This window comes from Atractosteus spatula, chromosome 6, assembly GCF_055471065.1.
Source record: "Atractosteus spatula isolate fAtrSpa1 chromosome 6, fAtrSpa1.hap1, whole genome shotgun sequence".
In the NCBI taxonomy this organism is placed as follows: domain Eukaryota; kingdom Metazoa; phylum Chordata; class Actinopteri; order Semionotiformes; family Lepisosteidae; genus Atractosteus; species Atractosteus spatula.
In genome coordinates, this window is record NC_142711.1 from 38,295,741 (window position 1) to 38,322,724 (window position 26,984).

At 38.1% G+C, this 26,984-nt stretch overlaps 1 protein-coding gene across 1 annotated transcript; it reads right to left on the minus strand.

The window, feature by feature from the left end:
• Positions 1 to 3,091: 3,091 nt before the first annotated feature.
• Positions 3,092 to 25,227, minus strand: LOC148832850 (cyclic nucleotide-gated channel beta-3-like). Its single transcript, XM_088918229.1, has 17 exons — positions 25,084 to 25,227; positions 23,863 to 23,929; positions 20,410 to 20,524; positions 17,667 to 17,827; positions 16,337 to 16,540; positions 15,721 to 15,929; positions 15,081 to 15,131; positions 13,873 to 13,959; positions 13,354 to 13,418; positions 12,492 to 12,614; positions 9,808 to 9,949; positions 9,348 to 9,507; positions 8,944 to 9,041; positions 7,898 to 7,981; positions 6,054 to 6,172; positions 3,772 to 3,918; positions 3,092 to 3,677 (listed from the first exon to the last, which is right to left on the minus strand). Exons 1-17 carry the CDS (start codon positions 25,225 to 25,227, stop codon positions 3,533 to 3,535), a joined length of 2,121 nt encoding a protein of 706 aa, XP_088774355.1. The 3' UTR covers positions 3,092 to 3,532.
• Between the last annotated feature and the right edge of the window lie 1,757 nt (positions 25,228 to 26,984).

Here is a 26,984-nt window from a genome sequence, read left to right on the forward strand (position 1 = left end):
GAGCCAGAACAGTTGAATTCCTGACAATCTCCATTCCTTTTCTTTAAAGTTATTCACATTCACAGAGATACCCTGACGCACTGAGCCAGGCTCGCTCCACAGTATATGGCCAGGCTTCCCCTTTAATGGGAACGTATGTCCCTTGGCTCCTCAGAGACATACTGGCGTGCCTTACATGGCTAAATTGCATACTAAATTCATTCTAGATCTATCATTCATTAGCTAAATCCACTCCATAACAAAATACTTGTGTACGTTTTTCCCATTAATTCTCTTAAAATCCTTCAAACTTTAATTGGGATAAGGGCTGCCGGATGGCTGCAGATGTTATAAAATAAAATAAAATACTCCTGTACTAGCTATACTCTAGTTCATATTTCTCCTGACTCTATCACCACAGTATCAACAGAATACTAATTAGGCAATATGGCAATAGATGAGTGTGTCCAGTTTAACTCCAGCAGGGGAGTCTTCGGTCAGGCCTCAGCTGGCACCATCACACCTACGTTTTGGAACAATGGTTATACTGTAGGGTTGCACGGTTGCGCAGAGTGTGTATTTCATATTAATTTCAATACTAATTACCCATATGTTTCAGCTGTAGAAGACATAAACACTTTAGTATGTGAGTTTCTAAAACATGAGAGCTCTAAAGAAACTGAAAAAGATCAAATAGTTGTTGCTTGAACTGCAGGTATATCAGTCACCGAATCAGAAAAAATATTTAATGTGTCGGGGGACAGTATCAAATATCATGAAGGCATATTGCAAATGAGGGAAAACGGTAGCGGGGAAGAAGAACAGTGGTCTCAAGTCAAAGCTTGCAAACGGGGATAGGTAGACACTTAACAGGATACTTGCTAAAAACCATAATTAACAGCTTCAAAAATTCCCACAGAACTTAGTCTATACCTCTGTGACCTAGTCTCAGAAAAAATTATGCCATGAGTTTCATGAAGCTGATATTTATGTTAGGGCTGCTATTTGGAAACCACTTGTAATCCAGGCAAATGCATAGCAATGCAAAATCTGGTGTAATGAGCGCAAATCCTGGACTTGTGAGTGGAAGAATGTAAAATGGTCTGATGAAAATGGTCTTTTACTCTTTTTCCTTCATACAGTTGGGTTAATGATTGGAGAGAGCCAGAGGAAGCCTTCAGACCACACTGCCTTTTCCCAGCCGTTAAACATGGTAGTGGATCTACAGTATTATCGTATGGGCAGCCATCTTGTTGCATCATTGATTATTATTAATTAATAATCACTGTTACTCTGCATGGGATAATTGTAGCTTATGGCTATGAATATGAAGCCAATTTAGGCAACCAGGTGTACCAATAGTGCAAACATTGTTTCTTTAAAATGTTCCCATATTCCAAGATAATCACACCCCCAAACATACAGTACTGTTAAACAGAATCAAGAGTGGTTTCATGAACACCAGGATGAATTAAAACACCTTCCAAGGCCTCCCAAATTACTAGATCTAAACGTCATTGAACCTTTATGGGAAGTTCTGGGATGTAGGGTGAAGAGTAGATTTTCACCTCCTTCATGTCTCAAACACTGGATGCTTTTTTTTTAAGAATGTCTCAGTATCCCACTAGAAACAGTTCAAAACTTGTGTAACAGTACTCCAAAAGGCCTGAAAGTGTTCTGAAGCCAAAGGGAAGTTTAACTCCTTATATTATTATAAATATATTTTGCTTGGGATTTCCATTATTTTGTCCACCCCAGCAGTTCATCAGTAATGTGTACAGAGCGCCCAGTGCTTTGCAGACTGGTATTGAATTGAAGTGGCTGCAAAGCTTTAGAACTAAACTTGCCCTCGGGACCAGTACATCAGGTGACTAGCTGGAATCCAGATCCTGAGGATGCTGCAGCAGTGGAAGAATATTAAATCAACCATAAATCCCCAGAATTGTGGAGACATTGCAGACAAAAGTTTTCAACAGAGGCCAGCAATGCTATGTTGTAACTGGATAAGCAACCCCAAGACACAAAGCATTGCTTCGAAATGGGTTTCTGTTTTAATTGGAAACTCATTTCTATATGCTATCTTAATCATTTGGAAGAATTTGCTTGTTCACATCTATGAAACTAAAAAATTCCTTACACATGAACTCAAATATGGACTTACATTTTGTTATCAAGAGATAACATAATAATGTTAGAGCCAAGAGAGTAAAAATTAACAACAGTAATACCCCACCTCCCTAAAAGAGAGTAAGGCTATCCTATCCTGATCTTGGAGATCAGACAGGAGCACCTGAAAATCTGGGAATTTGGATGAACAAGTTTTCTGCTTTCTAAAACCTGTGCTGGAAAGAGACCCTGCAGCCAGCAGGCCTTGGTGCAGACAGAGATGAGGTTGCGCAGCTTGTAGGAATATTCAGAGCAAGTCAAAGCAACAATATGTGTTTTGGGAAAGGATAAGGACATTCATCGCCCCTGTGATTCAGTTCACTTCTCTTCCATATGATACCCCAAGTGATCTCTTAGAACCTGTGGCTGACTAATTCAGCTTTCTGACACTCAGACCTCCCGCCTTGTTGACGGACATTAATGTTTCTCATTTTCAATTTTTCTCTTTTTTTCTTTACAAAATGTAAGAAAAAAATAAATAATGAGACTGAACTAAACATATTATTTATGAATATTATTTATTTAAAAAATTGACTTAATATAGTACAATCATGTTATATGTGTTTGTTGCCCTATTCCTGTTTAATTTCACTCAAGTGAAAGTTTAATACACAGTTTGGGCATTGAATATTTTTCATTTCAATGTCTGTGTTTAAAGCCTGTCATGTCTGAAAGTGTTTCAGAAATATGGGGCATTTAATCATGATCCTATTTCAACTCATCCAAGCCAGAAAAGCTAATATCCAATAACAGTGTACTCTATGGCACTAAACATAGTGGCCTGAGCTTATTTTGCTTTGAAATTCCCTTTACTTCCAAAAGTTGGAAGATGTGGTAAAGGAGAAAAGGCTGGAAAATATCTGCAGACTGATGGCTTTGTACTATGGTACAAGCCTAAAGAAAAAACAAAACAATAAAAAGCTGGAAAAGACGGGTTGAACGGAGAACCCGTAGACACGTCACAGGACTTCAGACGAAGTGTTTGGGCCTTTCAGGCTTCAGTCTAGAAAAAAAATAAGGATGTTTTCCTAGGATGTTCAATTTTTTTCTTTCACTCCTCATGAGTTTCACAAGTCTTGACTGCTGACTCAAAATATAACAGTTGCCAATAAAAGCCATATTGACATTTGTAACAATCTCCTTCATTGTCCAGGTGTGGAAGGACAGTAGAACTGATTTTCTTAGCACCCCTTCATTCATGCAGTTATGCATTTCAGGCCAAACATCTACATGTCTACTTGAATGTCTACATGTAGAAGGTTAACAGGATGGTTACAGATGTCAATGTGAGAACAAGGACATATCAATGGGAGGAAAAGCTTCATAAAGACAAATTAAATTGTAGTGCCAAAGAATCAGTCTCCTTTTGTTGTTCCCTTACCTTCAGCTATCTGAAGAGGCCTCCTTTTCCTTTGACTAATAGTAAAGCGCGGAACAATTTTGGGGTCTCAGGCCTTTTGTCGAACAAGGCCAGTCCTTTGTTTTTCTTCTCCGGTGGGCCCCCCTTTTTCCCTTTGTCTTTCATCAGTTTTCTAGAAAATAAATAAAAAATCTTGTTCTCACAGTATTTAGTATTGAGACAAACCTGATGCTGGAGGAAAAGAGGGATTAATTTTGCAGAATTACCTGCCCTTCTTTGACAGAAGCCTCTGAGAGTCAGGATAGTGCACCAGGATGTCGTTGAGGTCCTTCTTATCCAGGATGAAGAGGTTGGCGAAGCCATGGGCAACAACATTGGCTGTTCTTCTGTTTCCCCCGCTGGCTGCCAGTAGGCTGCAAAAGGAAGCCTAGAGTGTCATTCCTGCTGTCTCTTCAAAATATGTGTGTAAGTGGGAGGAAGTGTGGCACACTGGTGCAGTGGTTAGTGCCGGGGCCCTGGGTTTAATCTGGGACCTGGGGTGCTATCTGCATGCAGTTTGTTTGTTTTCTCCCTGTGTGCATGAGTTTCCTCCTACCGTCCAAAAACATACTTTAGGTACTGTAGGTTAATTGGCTTCTGGGTAAAGTGGCCCTGGTGAGAGTGTTTGTGTCTGTCTACTTTGCAGATAGATTGGCTTCCAGGGAGTACCATGACATATACCTGTTGCTTGCCTGGATAGCTCCAATGAATTGGAAGACGCAATTGAAAAACGGATAGCTGGATATGTATATATGTGTGTGTAAGTGTCTATATGCACATGCAAAGGACAAGTATTGCCATACATGGTTTGAACTACATTTTATGTTGTTTTGTAAGAAACTTTAAGTATGTATTAAGAATTTCTGAGATGTACACATAATCTGATATAAGACATGTTTTAACACATACTGTAAGTGGTAAATTTAACAACCTATACAACGTTAAGACTTTCTTTGGTAATGCTTTATAATATATGGACTATATGGAAAGATCACTATTCATATTCTCAGCATAAAATGAAGGCTATCACTTAAAAATGCAACAAATTCACAGTTATTTATAGGAAAATGTCAACATGCTTTTTGTAGCAGGTGTAGTGACATTTTATTGAATAGACATTGGTCTGTAATTATATAAATTTTATTATCCTGAGAAACATCATGTTGTACTGTATACTGTATGAATATTAACCCTGGTAGAAAACTCATCACCTTGATGGAAAATAATATTTCTTCTTTCTCTAAAGCCTAGTCTGCAGTGAGGATAATGGATGGACAGTCTGTAGTAACATAAAGGTCAACAGTACAGACAAAGCGGGATCAATGGCTGACCAATGAGTACATTTCACATGATTGAATGTTGCTGTGTGCTGGTGTGGACTGTGCCTGAGGCTTGAGAGTAGAATGCCATTGCAAATGGGTGAGATGGTGCTGTTGAATTAAGGAAGGTTAAATGGCTTAATGAGTCTGTAACTTCACTATAACTGGCACATATCTCTGTTTCTGTGGCATTACAAAATCTGAAAGTGCTGTATTCATATCCATTGTAGTATAACATCCCAGCAGTGATGGTACTCATTCATACAGCTGGATGGACTTGAACGTGTGACCCTGGTAACACTTCCAGAGCCCAAACCACTATTCCATGCCTTGATACAAAAGAATACTTATTTTTGAGTTAATACAAAGAGTTACCATCAGTCAAAAAAAATTGACAGAGACAACTTTCCATTTTCCAAGTTAAACCGGGGATGTTTATAAGAACAAGTGAATTCTAGTGACATTTATATTAGAGGGTAGCACGATGGCTCAGTGGTTAGCATTGCTGCGTCACAGTGCTGGGGCCTTGGGTTCAATTACTAGGATGCTATCTGTTTGGAGTTTATATTTCTCCCCGTATTCGTGTGGGTTTCCTCTGGGTGCTCCAGTTTCGCCCACAGTCCAAAGACATACTGGTAGGTTAATTGAGTTATGGGAAGATTGGCCCAGGTGTGTGTGCGTGTCTGTTTGCTTGCAATAAACTAGTGTCCCATCAAGGGTTTATCCTGCCTTGCGCCTGTGGCTTGCCGGCTGAGCTCCTGCTCCCCTGTGACCCTGAATTGGAAGACACAGTTGAAGAGTGGATGGATGGATGCTTGTAAGAACATTCTTACCAAGCTATTCTGGACAACTGGTATACAACACCAATCCTGAAGGGCTGAAGTGTGTGCAGACAAGTTTTCATACCTACTCTGTTATTACTCTTTTCATATATGTTTTTATCAAAAAGAAGGTATACAGATTTGGATATTGATTGAATGTTCATGGTGCCCTTTTGATCTAATGCCCCACTTGAGCTCATCACTACTGTAACTGGATCATTTTCACACTATTCAGATGTGTTCAGCTGTTGATTTAACCAGCCCTAGTGAACTTGCTGGATTCTATCCAACAACAGCTGGAGCTGTGCCTACTGTATGTACTAACTAGAGTCATCCCTGGGAAGCTGGTGGTGGGGAGGGCAGAACTACCTGATCTCTCCAAACACAGCCCCGGCCCTCAGTGTGACCAGGACTTTGGTGCCGTCCGGGCCCCCCAACACCTGGACCTCCCCCTGCTTGATGATATACATCTCCCGGCCGATTTCTCCCTGAGAACAGGGGCACAAGAGGGAAAACATAGGCAATTAGTAAGAAGTTGTTTAATCAAACATATCAGCTTTATTATCAGCTCAAAGTGCCCTGCAGGAACTAAATTACAGATGGCTAAAGGCATAGAAAATCACTTAAAGTTCACACTGAAAACAACGGACTGTGTGGGTCATTGCATGTACTGTACGAACATCCTTTAACATGAAATACAGGTGAACATTTCAGTGATATTAATGTCATAAAAATAATTTGATGTAAAGAAGCAGGGGTTGTAAATTACTTGTGTTGTTTTCCTGTTTGTTTAAACTGTATAATACTGCTACATTGGTTACCCTTTATTATATATTTTACAATAAAATACATATAATAAAAGTGTTATAATGCTTATTATATATTAAGCATCCAAAGGACTTTATTACTCTCTTCATGTATGTTTTTATAAAAAGAAGATATACAGATTTGGATATTGATTGAATGTTTATGGTGCCATTTTGATTTATCTGTCATTCATGAATACACTGACTAGAATGACTGTCACCATTGCATTACCTGTAAATAACCAGGTGAAAATAATCAAGAAAGATAAAAACAGACTGTGCCATCTGCACCAGATACTGTAAATGTCTGATGGATGTCAGTGAGTGTGACACAGACGTGCAGAACTGATTAAGGAGTTTGAAGTGTGATGATCTAGGCAGGAATGTCATGATACTACAAAACTCCTTTAGGAGTGATTGATGGCAACCTGACTGAACAGCACTGCATTGATCGAGACCGAGGACTCAGCTGCCACCTTTCCTGTGGGCCCATCCTAATTCAACAACATTCCAGCAGGAGCACAAGTGACAGCAGCTTTCTAGCCAGACAAGAAGGTGCCAGTTATGTTGTGGATACTCTATTCACCCGACTCGAGCTCTTTTGAATATCTCAGAGATGGGCTGACATGACATGTGGCATCTCAGACAGCATGTGTAACCAGCTAAGCACAAGTTGCAGTTATACAGTTTTATGGTTAGCTTGGTATTTTTACAGCTGTATAGTACAGCTTGTATTCCTTCCTGCAATTGGCCACACATACAACTTGCCTGTGCCTTTCACAGCAGACCCTTTCTCATCACCTTTATACTGTAGGTGTTGAATGTTAAGGTTACCTATTCTGTTTCTGTTCAGTAATATGTCAGGGCAAATTTGTTGCAGTTCTAAGTGAATTTAAAAGGATTTTTTAAAAGTGATTTTTTAAAGGAGTTCTGTGGTCTTGGGTTCTGAATTCTATCTTTTAATTTAAATTATGTGTCCTTGTGTATGATGTAGAAATATGAGTTTATTTTCTCAATCAGACAGCAGGCTTTCATATACCATCATGATTCCTCCTGCACACTGAGCTTCACCTGAAAGAGCTGCATACTTATTGGTTGAGAGACTAGGACAAGAGTTAGCGTGGCTGTGCTCAGCCACCTGTTTCAATACCATCTTTAAAGGGGATCAGCTGGTTCATTCTTGAAGTAGATATGAACCTATGTACAGCTAGGCTGTGCAGTGTAATGTACTGTGCTCACACACAGGTAAACCTTTCGAGAAACTGGTATAATATCCCATTGTTCCACTCTTATTTCTCATCAGCTTTTCTATTATTTAACTTAGAAGACTCAATAACTGTTAAGAGCCATCAACTGCAGCAGATGGTTACACTCAGAGATATTGATGCACTTGCTACTTGTCCTTACCTTTTTGCAGACATAGTCTCCTGGTAAATACACAATGGATTTCAGCCGCAGTAGCATGTCCACAATCATCTGGTTATCACATCCCTGGGTCAAGCACATTCAGTGACAGATTGTCAGTCTGCAGGTTGTTACTGTCTGCAGAGCATGATTAAATTCCAGCAGATAAGCTTGTAGGTAATACATATTTGAGAGTTACTAATGGATATTTAAATGTCCTTTTACTTTTATTTTGTAACATGAGGAGTCTGCATTGTTAATTTAAAAAATGGTAAATCTTAGATAATGTAAACATTTTATGAATACAGTCCCATGGCTCGTGCAATATAACTATTACAATGTAGTAGAGAAACAGGGGCTTGGAGTAAAAAGAGATGACACAACACAGAGTGTTTCTGTTACATTGTTACATCAGATAAAGTATGTTCTGTGCATGTGTACGGTTGATTGCCGAGGCACTGGAATCCATCTAGAAAGTGAATCCAGACTCATGACAACATGTTTTCGTATTGCACAGCCATCAGTCAGCAGAGGGCAGCACAGCTGCAGGAACGTGAGATGGTAGAGTGGAAAAAACATGTTGTGGTAATGAAGTGATTTGCAACCTCTGGGCTCACATAGTTTGGTTATCTTGTGCCACATGGAATGTGGTCCGGAAACTCAAGCTAGAGAAAGATTAAGGGTGCAATTTCAAAGAAATGTATCCGGCATATACAGTTCCAGTCTCAGAAGACCACATAGTCTTTGGACTTGGATTTGATTTGAATGAATTAACCTCATTTTAACTCTCTAGTTTATTTTTAGCTTGTCTTCTATATAGCGATATAAATGAAAGATATTCACTGTTAAAGGTTGGAGCTATGCAATAATACATTCTTTCTTCTATTTTTTTCCCTCTGTCCATCAGATTTCCAATTAGATTGAAAACAGAGATCTGTTATCATTGAATCTACATTCTGAAAGCAGAACTGTGCATTTCTAGTTGCAGAACAGAATGACTTCCTCTCAGGAGGCATGCATACACCCCATGTCACAAACCAAGCACTCACCTTGAAAAGCTCGATCTTGCTGACGCTGTTGAAGTTCACATCTACGGCAATAGCTGTCCTCATTGTTGTCGGCATCTGCTCCAGCAACTCCGACTCATCTGACAAAAAACGCGAAATGTGCTTTGAGTACAGAACTACACCAGTCCTCACTGTATATCAGGAGAATCACTATATCAGCCCCCATTAAAGAAGGAAATAAAAAATCCAGGAAAGCAAAAAGAATCTGTTAGTGATCCTGTATCAACAACAAAGAAACTGACTTAATGCTGGTTAAAAGAACTATACTGTAGGTCTTTCCTTTTATGGCGTACATTGAGATAGTTTTCTGAAATAATTTTGATGCTTTTCCTTTATTAAACTGTACAATAAACAGAATGACAGCACAATAAATTCCGTGCACTTACCCAGCATGCCCTGGGATGCCCAGGTGTAGTTGTACCAGGTGCGAACTCTGTTCTGAACCAGCTTGGGAATCTTGTAGGTGTTCATATAGGCCACAGTGCTATCCATAGAGGCCCGGAAATACGTCTGACCTGCTGTGGCAGCTCCAATGACATCTCTCATCTAAATAAATAAAAACAGTGCTTAGATACATGGAAAGTGGTAGTCCAGTACTCATTTTAGTATTGCAGGGAAGACTGTGGTCAGAATCACAGATTAGGGTCTGTCTTTGCAAGCTCATTCATCATTGTCTTTGCCGTAATGTACTTGCAAAAAAGATATTCTATACAGTAGATCCAACCTACACAGCCATACACACACAGGGACATGCATGCAGACACAAGAAAGTGAGCTAGTCTAAAACCAGAAGGTTTCCCAATGAATGCACTGGCAGTAGCCAACATTCATCTCTCTCAGTTTTACCTGCCCAATCAAGCTGGAGAACACAAAGACACCTGTGAAATAGTTCAACAACTGAAACACGATCTCAAATACTGTGACTGGCTCCGGTAGGCCCCCAATGGTGATGAGGGTACGCACTGCCCAATAGTAACAGCGCAGGTACCTGCGGAAGGGCAGAGTTCAGAGAACTACCACATACAGTAGAGACAACCCAAAAAATAGAATTAACTCCTAGAGTCCTTGCTTCAAAGACTGGGAACCTCTGCTGTAGACACAGAGTACAAAAGGCACAAAAGACTGAACTATAAAATTAATTTGGAATCTGTCTTGAAAATTATTGCCTGGTAATGACTGTAACTACAAGATGTTGCTTTGTTTTAAAATATCATTATCAGATACTGTTTTATAACTTGCTTGCCTAGTTATTAAAATTAGGGCTCAATAGAGCAATGCATCAAAGTAAACTATTGCATCTTACCAGGCTAATGTGAACATTTTTGTTTAATACAATAAAATCATTTTGTAAAGTCAGCTTCAGTGATGTTATGTACATGCACTTTATTGTATTCTATTAGTCTATTCTTGAAAAACATTCCAAAGATACCAAAAGTCAAAAGTGAAAAGGAGTAAAGAGGAAAGCAAAATGTTTGGAAGAATTTAAGATTAATAGTCTGCTGATTTTTGATTAAATATGGAATTGAATAAAAAATAAAGGAAATTGAGGGCACATCAATGGAAGGGCTTTAAAAAAGAAGAGAAAACAAAATGTCCAGTGAAAAATGTGGCCCAAACCTTCCAGACACCTGAAAAAGCATTTGTCAAACTGAGAAAGATTGAAGTCTTCCAAGAAAATCAGCTAGGATAATACGGTGACTTCATCTGAAGCAAAGCTGATTTACTGAGCTTATGGAAAAAGGAAAAGCTTCAGGGCTCCTTCAAAATGATAACTTCAAGTCCAAAAACTTGAGCTGTCATCACTTTTCTTATCTCCTGCAGCTCTGCAATATTCATACACATGTATACTGTTGTTTAAAACAGAAATACTGTATCTATATATAATGTATAATACAGTATATACAGTATATTGTGTTGATATATACTGGACATACTGGTTCTGTTGTCTTTCTGGTCCATCCTGAACTATTGTGCAAGACAGAAAAAAAAGGTAAAATGGTGAAAAAGTTCTACCTGGCCAAGAAATGTTGAAAGAAAGAATGCACCCAAAAAATAGTTTGTCATCTGAAACATTTGTTCAAACAGGGTGGTTGGGAAGGGAAGCTCCGCAATCATCAACAGGGCTTTCTCAGCATAGAGGAAGCAGCTCAGGTAGCTACAAGAGGGGAGGAAGAAAAGACTAAAAATAATTCAAAATAGAAAATATTTTCTCTCTGGTACTAATTCACCCAACCCTGTGCAACCCAAAAAAAAATATGTAAGAAAATTTTAAATTGAAGGCTGTGTCAATGCAATGCTGCTGATTCATAAAAATGGCTAAGAAACATTGAATCTAGTATTATTAGTTTTGATCACTTTTGGGACTTATGCAATGCTTTTTGCAAAAAAAAAAGGTGAAAGACAAGATTGTATTATAAACATCATTTTATATACCAGAGACTGTGTGTCTCCAGCCAAGATGTTGGACTCCCAGCCCCCATGAAGGACAGGAAGTGCTTAGAAGAACCTCCTGATTCACTGCAGTTTGATCTATGGCCATGATACCATTATATCAGTCATCTAGTGTATCTTCATACATGTCATGCTGAGAAAGTAAGGTTTGGCAGGACTTTTCTTGTAATCTTCAAATCCTGGAAGATGCTCTAGCTGATACTCTCTTGGTGATCTGGGATGTGGCCTCATTTAACCTGCTCTCTTCAAAGTGTACTGTATTCTGGATGCTGCACGTAACCCATTAGGTAACCTTGTCCTCTGTAGGACCTACCGGACAGTTATTGTTGCTTCTGTCCAAGCTGTAGAAAAAATAGCTTTTCAGTGCTGACTTCAAAACTTTTCCTTTCTGAATACAAAATGTTTTTGCACATTTTGCTGTGTGTAAAAAACATGAAGAGATTCAAAACAATGAACAGTGCTGCGTTGTGGGGAAGATGTTATAATATTGAAAGTGAAATTGTCCTCTTTTTGTGACAACATCCATCAGAGTGTAGAAACAAGGAGCATGGGAGCATGGAACAATCTACTCATGCATGTTGTTGTTGCTGATACCCTGGCTTGCTTCAAAAAACAGCTGGATGAGATCCTCATTTCAAAACTGTGAACTACTGTAGAAATAAGTCTAGATGGGTTGAATGGACTCTCATTTGTAACTGCTTATTTTTTAAAACTTAGGTTCTAAACATAATAACACATGGTGGTGTCATTCTGAAAAGAGTAATCTTTGTTCTTGCTTTTGTCAAAATCAATGTTTCCCTTGGATTGTTTATTTGGGGTAAAATAATTTTGCTCCTTAAGTACCAAAAACCGTGCTTCAGATATAGCATAAAATTGCTTTTGGTGTTGTGATGCAGTTTGTCACTCTGTAAGGCAAAACTGTGAAATACTGCTTCACTCATCAGTGAGGTAGATGAAGGACACGGCATACCACTCCAGCATTTACCAAGAGCAGCATCTTCTGAAACATCAGTGAGTATTGAGTACTCATGATGAGCTTCTTGGAATGCTACATCATAAAAAGGAAAGGACCTACGTACGCATTGCCTTCGCCATCGTAAACCCACTTGGTGGATCCAATACCTTCATAGTCTGAAGCATAGTAGTATAAACAGGCATTAAGGTGCAGGATGTAGAGCAGGTAGCCTGTGGTGCGTATCACTCTGGAAAACCCAGGAAAATAATCTTGTTACAGGCTGTAGAACAGTTGATTTTGTACAGGCCAACCACTGCAGTTACAATACAACTTGTAGTGCAGTTGTTGCACTGATGCTGGTGATTATAATCAAACAGTTGCATCCAGAAGCAACATCTTTGTCTTCACAGAAGACACTTATGGCATGAAGAACAGACTCAAATGTGCATATGAACTGTTGGGAAAGTCTTTACTCTTTATGAGTTGTTAAACTCTAGCAGACAGGTAGTATGAAAGAAACACTCAAGTGTGTATCTTGAGTTAAAGAAACTGCCTTAAGGCAAATTCAGCAAGGGGAATTTGGGTCAGGGAAACTGTATTTGAAGTAGACCTGTAAACGTTCAAATCATCCTGGTGTTTCGCTTGCCTGATCGGTGGCAAACCTTGAGCACGGGCCAGAGTGGTGCCACTACCCACCAAAAGCTGGTGGAGGCAGGGGAAGAAGGGGATAACACTACTGTATTATCATTTCTTTGTTTCTATTCAATGGATGTTTTGATCTATTAATAATTGAAGAATTCAAGGTACTCCTTGCAGTGTGGCCATAAGGCTTAAGGGAACATTAAGTGTAGTGTGAATGTTCCCTTCCTGAGTCATCAGAGGAGTTCTCAGGTCTATGTGTGAAGTTTTCTAAGGACGTTTATAGAAAAGTCTCAGAAATAACCAATAAACATGTGAGGCTTATTTATTTTCTGTTTTTTACATACCTGTAAATATAGGCTTTACTCATGATACCTTCCAGGCGATCATTAAAGTCAAAGAATGACTCACGCTACAAAGAAAAAAAGAAACCTCACATTATATTGAAACATAGAAGCTGTAGAATTTTTCTATTGTCTGTTGTATTTACTGTATATTACATAAAAGTATGATAGCCATTAGATCTGAACTCTAACTCTCATAATGACTGTTCAATATTTAATGAAATAGCACTAATAGTCACGTGAGTGCCAGTATTGGATTTATTTGGTGTTTGAACACAATCCAGCTAAATTGAACACAAAGATTGAACACAATCTTTTACCTCAGTAAAAGAAAGCTATTTTGCACACACCAATTATATAAATAAACTAGGAAATTATGTGCATGCTACTGTATTTACAGAATGTGTTATCATTTTCTTTGAGTGGTATATTCTAAATTCCCTTTTTTATAATTAGCAGCAACAATATCACATACAGTTCTACCAATACTTTATTTTTGGCTAAAGAAATACCCATAATTACCTTCATGAAACGATTTGTTCTAAATACTGACTTAAATCCAAAACGAAAGCACAGCAGGTCAATGGGCAACACACTTATAAGGTCAAGCTGTGTGGAGAACAGAAAGATTGTGAGCACTTCATTATATTACACACACATAACAGAGCTCATTTGAGTCTGTTATGGTGATACAATTCCCTAGAAACCTAAAGAGTGTAGAATTCTCCCGGACTTGTGATTGAATCTTGGATGAGGCAGAGAATGGAGATCCTCTTGTCACACACACACACAAAACTACAACTCTTAAAAAGAAGCTGGACTGGTAGCAGCCACCATTAATCCCTCTCTGTTTAACTTGCTTGAATATTGTGACTGGCTCCTGAGGGAACATGCTGTCTTCACAATCACCATGTATTTTCCTACTGCAGTGTCAGTCACTTTCTACCAATAATTGTCTGTGCTCAATAGTCAGTTTTCTTTTCATTCTGCTCATATTGCATCAATGTCTTGTACTTTATTGCTGTGAACATTGCTAGTATAGTAATGGTAATAGTAGTGGGTTTTAGTAATCAAATTGCTGTATCAGTATTGTTATTCTGAAGAAAAATCAATATTCCATCCAATAGTGTTCTGGTGGTTGCAGGTGGATTAAAGGTGAATTTAAGCTCTTGAGAAAATCATAAAACAAAGGATACGCATGCATTTTTCTGACAAGTAATCTTTGTTGTGTAATTTATGTTATGTATCTGGAATGGAATGTAAACAGCAGCCTCAACAAAATACTTCAACATATTTACTAAAAGGAAACAGGACTGGCTCCAATAAGGAATCTGACTTGTTCAAATTCCCACAGTCAAACACACACATCAGGAATGTTCTGTATTGACAAAATGTATCGTCAATTGCATTGTTAAGTGCCTTGGGGCAACCTTGTTGTGAAAGGTGCTATATAAAAATAAATTGAATTGAATTGGAGTACATTTCAAACTTAAAGTTAAATATTGTAGGTAAAGAATATTGAAAATATGCAAAAAAGCAAGAATAGCAGGGACCTTTTGTTTTCATAATTTTGTGGGCCTCTGAGAACTATAATATACTGTATAATGGAACCATAAAGTGTAATGAAATGATTTCAAATGGAACTCTATTTATATGAAATTAGAATTGCAATAACACACACCTTTATATATATGTATATATATTTGTATGTTATTTCACAGCCTACTTACTCTATATCTTGCAGATTCTCTGTAATGCTTCTTGATTTCCTTTCTATCATACTGGAAGAAAGTGAAATAAATGGAAAAATTTGATTGAATGTGATGCAATAATTAGCAACATATTCAGCAGGGGCTCCAAGCTGTGGTGTAAGGCATGCTGTTGCTGTCAGTTATAATTCTTTATGCAAATGATATCACAAAATATTTCACATTTCTCACATTTATGGACAGGTTGCACAATCAACCTGTTACTGATGCTGCTTGGCCAGTCAGAAGCTGACTATCCCTGCCTCATTACAATGAGTAGCCTTGACACAGAAAACCTGAATGCGACACCAAGCCCAAGATGAAGGAGGCACAAACACTGCTACTGCATATGAATATTTTTTGATATAATACAGTATGTCATTTGGAATTAAAAAACAAATTGGAATATTGCAGTGCAAACAATGATAATAGATACTGTATATGCAAACATATTACTGCATATACACATCTTCAATTGCTCTTGTTAGAAGTAGGAATTGCTATAGGTATGTGTTTTTTAAGGACAAGGAAAATATTAATATTACATCATATTATCTCTATTATAAATTCTGTCAAATCAATTTATATAAATTGTGCTTTATTAAGTTCATTTGGGACTTACAATGATATCACCACCTCGGACAAATTGTATGCGCGTCTGGAACACCAGCATGTCCACAATGTAAATTATGTCAGACAGCGTGTCGAAGAAGATCCAGTAGGGGATGCTCTTTGCTGTGTGGCAGGGGAAGGCCATACGAGCTGGGATGAACCAGCAGTTGTAGTTGAATGCCAAGCTCACTATAAACAGCCAAAAGATGTACCTGCGGTCTGAGAAAAAGACGGACAAGATGATTTCTTGCAAAATCTAGTTATAATCATTATTATAATGATTATATGTTGTTATAATCATTATTAAAATTATCGGCTACAAAAGATTTAACACAAGAAAAAATGTCACTAACAATATTTATTTTAATTTACCATTTTGATTTAACAGTTTCTGATTTGCAGTATTTGCATAAGATGCTGTAGAAATGGAATATTAATGGTCTTTTGCCATTTTATCAACACACTGGAAGCAGAAACAAATCTGAGATTATATGACATTTTTGCCTCTCACACACAAAGAAAGTACAAGACTAATAAATATTAATACCTGTATTCTGAAGCAACTGCATGCTCTTAAAAAGACACCCATAACCTTGAATGATGTTCCTTGATAGAGACAGATTTACCTGTGAACTCATCCAAACTCTCTGGCAGCTCACACTTCTTCAGCTTGTCCTTCAGGGCCTTGGTTTTGAATTTGCAGCACAGCATGTTGCAGTAGTGCTCCTCGTCTGGCTTGGCTTCTTCCACTTGAGCCTCTTCCTTCTTCTCGTCTTTCTTCTCATCCTTCTTTTCCTCCTCCTTTTTCGGAGGGGGCTTTTTGAGTGGAGCTTAAAAAAAGGAGTAGAATATTTTTTTAAATCCGTTCTTCCATTCCCTATAGTTTCTTTGTTGTAACATAGCAGATACAGAGCACAAGGTACAACTGCATCCTGGATGCGATGCCTGCTCTTCCCAAGGCTACACACATGCATCTTCGAAAGGTGAGAGCATTCAGAGAAAACCCCCATGGACAGGGATTATGGAGAACATGCAGACTCCACGGAGAAAGCACACTAACCCCGAACTGAACTCAGGACCCAGCATTGGTGAGGCAACAGCCCTAACTGCCTGACATTGTGTAACCCATTTACAAAATATTAAATTACATATATTTGCAAATAAACAAAAATAAATATCTTCTTTTGTAAGAAAAAGAGTTGAGCACTGAAAATTAGTAGAGAAGATCCAAGATTGTATTTTGTAATGAGTGAGGTTCTGTTTTTCCCTGATTGTAAAGTGTGGATTTCCAGTGTGGGTAAAACTTTAAACATTATTTCAATGCAATGAGAACACAACCTCTTTAAGGATAAAATGAAGAATACTTTAAAGCTGTTTAATTCTAGGTAAGGATTGTATGCGTACTGTATGGTATATGTAAAGTTTTCCTCTTTTGTGCATTGATTCTGCTTGTGAGAAGAAGTAAGATTAAAAAAGGTTCATAATATTATATAACCAGCTTGGCAAACTGAATTCACTCCATAAATCTAATCAGTTATGGACTTTTTCTGGAGAAATATATGACAAAAACATAGGATTACATTCCTCTACAGACACCAATCACATAAACAAAGATAATTATCTAAAACAAGTTGTCTAGTAGTTTATTAAGTGTAATAAATATTGTCAACCTGTATTTAAATTTCAAGTTGTTCTTTTAGTTTACTAAATACTCCTTGCCAGAAAGTGGTAATAAAGACTATATTATTTTACCTTAAACTATTTATTACTTAGTGCTTATCATTACTTTAGGAGAAACTGATCATTTTAGTCTGATATTTTGATATTAGACATGTATAAACTGAGTAGAAGACAGAATACTAGTAAACATCTTATACTCTACTGCAGTTACTTTAACAAAGAGTCTGATTTCCAAATACTACTCCTTGTACTGTGTTTTGTATGAAGGAGGCTTACAGGGAGGGGGACTGGGTTCAGGAGAGGAGGCGTTCTTATCTGTGATTTTCTCCCTGTACAGTGCTGTTCTTTCCTTCAGCCGTTTCACCAAGTCACGGAGATGATCGTCGGTGTACTTGTTGATGATGATGGGAACCGAGGCAGGACCAACCTCTTCCTGACTAGCAATACAGAGAACAGCAATAAAGAGAAAATCGGGCCAATAGCAAAAGGCAAATGTGTTGTTTTATCTGTTTGTACCTATTCTGAACAATATTTGAAGCCCTAAAGTGACATCTGTGGGTTTCAAGCTATTTAATGACTTTTTCAAGATTTGTCTTATTAAATGTGCTTGATTTAATCTCATTTTCTGGCATCCTCACAAGCACACTTTCTCTCTGTGTTTTGAAGCCTTTTCATCAACTGTTGGAGGACTTGTTTTTATGCTATTAACAGAGTAAGGTTGATTAGACCACATATATTAAAAAGAGTGTAAATGACATGATGCCCAAGAAACATAAATTAAAAATAAGAATAAATCTGAGCATTTCTGAGAATTTAGATCTGAGGGTTACATAACTATTAATGACCGAATGAATATTTACAATGAAGAATGACTTGAACTAACTTTGCTCTGTTGTACTTTAGATTCCAGGATAAGGTGATTGAAATCTTTCTGTGTTCTGTGTAAAATAAAAAAATAGCTTTAACAGTGACATTTAAAAGACATTATTGCATTCCTCTCATCTGTTGATAAAGACAACAGTTCATTCGGTGTGTCTCACAATATCCCACTACATGTCAGGTAGGTTTCATGGCATTTAGAGTCTATAGGTACAGTACTTGGAATACAGACTTGACAGAGTCCAGATTACACTCCTTTATGGTATCTACAGTACCGAACTCTTCCTTATTTTTATAGCATCTCACATGTGGAATGACAGCATTCCTAGGTGTTTGCACAGGATTACCAGATTACCCACAGATACAAATGGTGAAATAATTAAAATCCATATTATATAAGAATAAAAACTTAAAACTTAAAGCTCTGCATTACAACTTAAGTTTCTGCCTGTAGTTGTTTTTAGTGCTCCAGCCAAAGTAGCTCCCATGATCCTCTTAAGTTAGGAACACAGAAAATCCCTTAATCTCCTTTCAGCTCCTTTTTAGAGTCAAGTTGCCTTACTTGCCCCAACCTCTGACAGGAATCAGGGGGGAGTAGGGCGATAATAATTCAGACAGGTACTGAGGTGCCAAGCCATGCAGACCCTTATAGGTGAGCATGAGGATTTTAAAGTCCACACGGAATTTTGACAGGAAGCCAGTGCAAGGACTCCAGGATAGGAGTAATGTGATCACTTGCACGAGACCTGGTCAGGATTCTGGCTGCTGAATTTTGGACATACTGCAGTTTGTTCAAAGTAGATTTAGAAACCCCAGCGAGTAGAGCATTACAGTAGTCAATTTGAGAGAACACAAATTTGTTTTGTTCAGCTTTTCAGCAACAGTTAGTGATAGCATAGGGCCTAGTCTAGCGATATTTCTGAGGTGAAAAAAAGAAGTTTTGACAATATGCTGCACATGTGGGTCGAATGTTAAGCCAGAATCGAATATCACCCCAAGGCTTTTCAATTTAGACTAAAGCTCAAGTACAGAACCATCTACAGATAGGGTTACAGGATTGGCTGTAATAAGCATGACGCATGAACATATACAGAAATTAACTTCCTGTTATCCTTTTACCACTTGAGAATGACATGCATAGGCATCATCATGATCACCTCTTCTAACTCTGTCACTTCCTGTGGTATGGAATGGTGTCCATCTCACTCTACACCGTGGGTATGAAGAATAGTGTGGAGCACAGTGGGAACCATGGCATCAGGTAGCAAATACAGCCCACAACCATGCTTGTTTGGTCTCAGATATGTATTTCACACCTGAAGGTTTTGAAAAACTACAAAAATTAGCTTTGTAAAGGTGATTAATTAAATTAGGGCTCTTGAGGACCAGAGATGCCTTACTCTTGCCATACTCATAAATACTGGTGACAGATGACCAAACCATTTTTTACCTTTTAATTTATCTCTTTATGAAGTTTTGTGATTTGTGATTGACTCCATTGAAAAGTGCAGCTGTCTTTATGTTGCTTAAAATTGCTTTCCTCTGAACAACTGCAGGGTTCCTGCACATTCTCCTCCACAGTGGGCGGTTAACAGCCTTCTCCTCAGACATCAGCAGCTTGAGTATTGCTATGAATTAATTGTGCTTTTCAATAAGGTCTGTAACGATAGGCCATTAAATGCTCCCTGCACTGTCTGCTGTGTAGATGACACGGGTGTGCTGTATATATTGAGAAAACTTTTCAAATATTCAAAAAAATCAACCTGGCTCACCATCACAAAGCACATACCCAGTACTTAGATTGAGATGTCTTTGCCAGAGGCTTTTTCCTTCTTATCAAGTAGAAACCCACCATTTAGCACAGGGATTCAAATGTGTAGTAGGATCTGAAGAGTCTCAGTCCTTGGGCAATGGCATAATCTTAGGACATACAGTACAGTATTTCAACTGCCCTGTCTGGCATATTTCGGTTCGGAACAATAATACATCTGATTAATGTGTTTTAATAAACAATATCCAAAAGAAAAAAATGCACTGTGGCAAATCAAGCTAACACAAACCTTCATAAAGAAAACAGGTACTTCTTTTTTAATCTGCATTAGTTTCAGAGACTACCTCCCTGGTCCTTCTGCCATCTTACCAAGCTGGATCGTCTGGGCTGTCGGCAAGATCTTCTGCCTTCCTTTCCGAATTCAGGACATCTTTGGCTTTTTGGGGGGGCTCAGATGGTGGGGCCTGTGGGGCTGGAGCTGGGACTGTAGAGCAATAAAGTTAAGAATGAGAACCTGTTTAATTGCCAAGCAGATCTCCCAGACTGAGGTTATATAGAAACTGTGCATTGCCTGCCTTACAAGTAGGAAATACATTTGGCAGCTTTTTCCCTAGAAGACTACAGGGGGACTGTGTACCCTTCAAGGGAGCAGAAAGAGAGCAGTACAGTGAGAATTGACACTAATTTTTGCTTTTGACCCCCATTTTGAAATCACCAATTGTTAATAAGATTAATAATTAATAATCTGAATCTAATACCAGCATAGAGGGGATGAGAATAGTGAGCATTTTTCCCCCACATGAAAAAAGAAAAGAAAGTGGAGGTGTTTTTACAAGGAGCCCAGGAGTGACTCACAATGACTTCACAAAAAACTCCCCCTCGGGCTATAATTTATTTCAGGATATTGCATATATTATAATACAATACGAATTGAAGGAGCCTGAAAAGATAATAACGTAAGCACGCAATTAATAAAAAAGAGTTTATTGTTTCTTTTTTGCAATAACTGACACGATCTGATTGTTCTATTTGTTGTGAGTCAAGTCATTCTTTCTTCTTTCCTTTCTTGAAGAATCTAAATCTGACATGTGTGGGCTGTCAGCGTTGGTTTCTTTTTCAAGAAAAGAAACAAGACTAAAAATACCAAAATGACAAAAACAACTTTGATATTTCCACCATGATACTGGTTTTATTTAAATGTATCTTGAAAAACAGTGTACCCAGACTTTTTACTTATTCTTAAAGTATGATATCTGTTCTGGAAAAAGACAGGCTTCCTGTGTGAACAGGGCAGCGTGGCCTGGGGTGCAGCACAGGGCTCTACAGATATGCCACACTATGCCATTTGCAGAAGCTGCAGGTGGAGTAGATGCTCAATCTCTCTGCACTTGCACAACCACTCCTGTTGCCACATAAAGATCACAAGAGGAGGTACAGAAATATCGCCCTTCCTGTTTGGTCTTCATTTTAACTAGATGCTTTTATTACGTTTAGGCTGACTCTTGGGAGCTCCTTTATATTAACATGAGCTTAATAAACATAAGGTTACAAATAGTTTGGTTCTTCTAGTGCACTTGGTTGCTAGTATATAATTGACTGAAGGATCTCAACCAGCTGTTTCTTGAAAGAAGCCAGGGTATCAGTTTCAACAACATGGCAGAGTAGCTTGTTCTACACTCCCACAACCCTCTGGTTAAAAAGTGCCTCCACTTCTTCATTGAACTTCAGTGTTGTTCCTCCTTGTTTGTGTTTCTCTGTTCACTCTGAAGAAGTTCACTGGATTGACTTTGTCAGTGCCTTTGAGGGCTTTGAATAGATGTATCATGTCCCCTTGCAATCTTCTCTGTTTAAAACTAAAACAAAAGTGATTCCTGTTCTCAATTTTAAATTCACTAATCCAAAGCTACCATTTTTGCGTTCTGGATTTTGATTCCCTGTTGATCACGAAAGAATGTGCCAGGCTGGCTCTGTTAATACCATTAAGTATTCTGAGTACAGTAATTCCTCATATAACACCATATGTCTGTGCTTTATGTGAAAATATTTAATGGATTGATGATTTTCTAATTAAAAATAAATGAAAAGGTAAGACTGGCATTCTTGGCTGAGATTTCATATATATTAGTTTTTTTCAAGTACAGTATGTGTTTACATGTGTCCAAATATGTTTTAGCATGCACACATGTATGTGTTAATATTTTATTAGCATGAATGTACTATATATTTAAATACATGAATGAATGGTTTTACATGTGTATGTATTGGTACGATTCCTTGAAAAGTTACGCTTCACAAGATGCTCTAATTTAAATAAAAATCTACATTATATAATATGAAAACAAAGAATGAGAAAAATATAGGCTGTTAATTTTACGACCCTCACTGACCCAGTCAGATTCGTTCACCGTTGTCTATATGTTTAATATTTCAAGTTTCTGGCCACTGGGGACTATATTGACTTTAGGTTTGCATATAATGGCCAGTATCTCTACCAGGGGGTGTTTGTCTTTCTTTCTTCTTTGAGCTTCCCACCAATCAAAGGTCCTTCTAGCACAGACACTGCGATTAAAGGCTCAGACTCAATTGCTTCTCAGAAAGGGAGGGCATGTTGAGGTGTTTGGTGGGGCAGGTAGACATCAAAGGAGAGCCAGGACTCCACGATCCCTGGCCTTTGGCAAACAGTTAGTTAATTAGGCAGTGACCTAGAACATCACAACATCACAAAGACACTTCTACCTTTCCCTCCATAATGGGTCCTGAGCCTTGGTAGGAATGGGCTATTAAAGTCTCAGGAGGACTAAAAGGAATAGAATAGGCAGAGACGTATTTGGGGGGATAAGACTGCACCATTAGACAACATAGAGGAGGTGGACAGCTCAGGGCTCCCACACTGTCTTCTCCCCCCTACCTGCTATTGGACTTAGATAGATACTTTATTGATCTCGTAAGGGACAAAACAGGGTAGAGGGAGAATAGGGGACAGCATTGTTCAGGGTGGCCTGGACTGAAGAAGATGCCCAAGACCACTGAAAGACAATTCAGAGTTTCTTCTTTGTGGCAGAAGGAGACATGTCACGTCATCGACCAAAGCTGTTTCAGGAGAGCAGTGATTCTGGACTTTGTGTCATTGGTTTTTGGACATTTGGGGTCAATGAGCATTCATGTGTTTCTGTGGTGCATGTGTTCTGTGTTTTTACTCAGACAGCGAGAATCTTTTAATTGTTGGAGAATACAAAAATAAATCATTTTTAAGTGGGTGGATGTTTTCTGAGGAATAGCTGTACTTGGATCAGGTCCCCTTGTAGTCTCTGTTAAAGACTAAAACATTTCAGTTCCTCTAGCCCTGAGAATGTAAGATATTCTCTTAAACCCTGGAAGGTATCCAGGTTGCTAATCTCTGGACAGGTTATAGATTACCAATATCTTTTTTATATATGGTGACCGCAATTCTACTTATTGTTCTAAAGAAAGTCCTATGGTGTATTGGACAATTCTAATACAATGTCACCTAATTTGTCTTTGAAATGGTGGAATTTTCATCTACAAAGTGTGTAAACATCTGTTCATTACTGTGCAAATTTACTCTCTTATTGTGCATGCTTCTAGCAATCATAGGTTTTAAATGGGTCTATAAAAGCCTCAAAAATATTTAACAAATAGCCAGAAGATACTGGTGTCTGTAATCCATGCCAAATGCTATGACCTACCAACAAATAATATAGGTGGTTTTTAATGGGTCACGGGGACTGTAAAGCTGTTGCAAGCACAGAGTGCTAGTAAAGTTGATGAGGTAACTGCCACCTGTCTTACTGAATCACTCACCGCAGGGAGCTGGTTTGGGGTCCGCCTCTTCTGTGGCCGCATTTTGTTTTTCTTCGGGCTTCTGCTCCTTCAGAAAAAAACCCAACAACATCGTCTCATACAAGTAACGTCCTTAATCACCAAACTTTTTCTTCATTGCAGATGTGCAAACAAAACCAATAAATATTAGGGCAGTTCTGTTCTCATATTCCTCAGTCTTTCCTCCTGGATATTTTGCTTCATGTTAATGTTGGGGAAATCAGGTCAGTGTGAAAGGGCAAAAATCAGTAGACTAAGTAGATATGAATAAAGTCCCACCACACCTTATTCCCCAAACTCCCTGCTGTCTTCCAGATCTCCTCCACACTCCATGAAGCATTAACCTTAATTTCTGCCATTTTTCTGAATGTTTCCAGGATAAAGATGTCCTCTTGGGCATCTACACAATTAAGTAATTAACTACAACTTGATAAGATAAATGGTGTTTAATAATCTTAGATGAGGCACCACTGACAAACAATACAATTGCAGGAATACATTATTAAATAACATTGTTTCAATAACAGGATGCCAGCATTGTTTGCCCCTGCATACTACGTATTCATAGACCGACATTACATGAATGATTAATGTATACAATGAACGAATACTAATAGCAAACCCTCTTGTTCCCTGAAAATGATATTTTCTTTTCACTAAGGGAAAAGAGGAGTCTGCACAATAGAGGTTAAACATGGGTAAAAAGATGCCCTGGAACTCAAAATCACACCCATTGTACACAATCCACACCCCATGTGTATACTGTATATATGTGTGTGTGAATATGAATTAAAATTATAAATAAAAGTTAGCAGGACAGTTGTGTGTTCTTATTAGCACAGCATTATCAACATTTACCACTGGAATGTTTCTGTTTTTTGTAGGAATGTTCCAGTGGTTAAAGCAAGTTACAGTGTAGTATGTTTACCGACCAGAGTTGCAAACCAATGAAGACTGGAATGCATTGTGTTTCCCTTTGTAACTGGCTTGTTCTCTGAAACAAAAACAAATATCTAACTATGGATTTTATTTTGGAGCAGAACCTTTAGAAAATCCTAACTGTGTAATTTGAATTTTTATCATTATTTTGCTTATTCTGTATTTATTTGACATCCTCTAGTATATATAGTTATATTCTATAACGTGAACAGTGAAGTCTGGCATCTCAGCAGGGCAGTACAGGTGAATCACGTTATGACTTACCTGTGCTCCTGGCTTGGCATTTGCTGTGGATGGAGGTGCTGGGGCTACAGAGGCAGCAGGTTGAGTCAAGTCTTCTGGGTTCTTTGTGACTTCAGACTTCTGTGGAATTACTTTTCCAAGGCCTGATTTTAGTTTATTGAACATGTTTGGCAGTGAATGGAGGTTGGAGAAGATGTTTATCCCCTGCACTGTCTGAAGCAATTGCCACCAGAGCCTGATGCAATTAGTCTTTTCATCTTGTTAATTCCTCAGAGGAACACCCACTTTGAAAAGCCACTATCGTTCAGTTGTTTGCTTTGCTTTGAAATGTATCTTCAGGGCTTCCTTACAATACCATTTTACTTTTTATTTTGTTGGTGTGAAACATTAGATTTTTGGGTCATTTTGTCTTCTTTGAACAAGATCTCCTTCTTAGTGGTGTTTAGTGCTGCTACTGTTAATTTGAGCTATACATTATAATTTCTGTGCTGTTTTCTTGTTCTAATTTATAAAATATCCATTTTAATTACATTTTTCAGTTCTAAAATATAATGCTAGTTTTTCACTTTGGTTACAAGAAAAACACATTTTACTGGTTTTGTGATGCTCTTATTCTGTGAGGCATGAACCTTTTGTGCAAATAATGACAGGTGTCTTCTCAGACTAACGCACTGCAGTTATCTTGTGGCACAAAGAGAGCTTTTACTTGATTGAACTTCACAAGCAGGGCTAACTAAGGAGATTAATACTGTGGCAGCTTGAGCCAAAAAGCCTTTAGCTTTTCCCAGCTTGTGTTTTCTTATTCCTCCATCTAATTGTACAGCTAATACAGCATATACAGTAGATAAATTTGTCCTTTAAAACATGCAGTACTATAAAAAAACAATATCATTTCTTCAAAGCAGTCATGTAGTAATGGGGTTTCTGTTTCTTGAAAACTAGCAGAGTTAATGTTGAAGTTTCCAGTTAGCTACAGTCAGTTGTATATTGCCCATTATACTGTACAGTGCTATAGAATCATTTCTAAGATGGATTGGCTTCTGATGGCATGTCCTTCTCTTCTTTGTTAAATGTGATATAGAGTCTGACACCTGGCTTGGGTCATATGGGAGATAAACCCAAAGGCTGGCAAAGAGCTGGGGATCCTCATTTCCTTCCTTGCTGGAACCCAACTGGCTCAAAACCCCTTGAAGTATCAGTTCCAAGTTGAAATATTTGAGCAGCACAGTTTCCTGCACTGTGAATAGCAATGAAATATGTTTTCGATGTGGTACTCTCTTCATCACACCTTGAGATCAGCACTAATGGTGCACTGGATTGTGAAACAGGACTTGAGGCAGGTCTTCTCAATCCTGAGTGTTTTGGCCAGACTCATGCAATTGACTCCTTTTAACCTGTGCTTGTAGCTTGTTATACTGGTTTTCTTTAGCTGGATCTTTATGCTTCTTTTGAATACTTTATATAGTGTGTTTTTGTAGATTATAATCTTAATTACCATTTTATCATTTAGGTCAGTGCTTGGGTGATATTGATTTATTTAGAGGTTAAATGTGATCTGATACAAGCATGCTCTTTGTTAGGCATTCTGACAAACTGAGAAAGAAAGCAGTCATTAGCCTAATTTTAATGTCTGCCAATAACATTCTTTCTGTTTTTTTCCCAATCTGTGTGGGGAAGATGCAAACCTCCCATGAAATGCACTTCTTCCTTTATACATAGATTCCTGATTTTGTCATATAAAACCTCATATGCTAGACCTGGGGTCTGTATCATATACAGTACTCCTAACACTATGTCCTTTTAAATGTTTAAATTTATTCTGATTCTTGAATCATCCAGATTCATGTGCCTTAATACTATACTGTATGATAACATTCAGCATTGTTCTAAATTTAGTATACACTACATATGGTTTATTATTG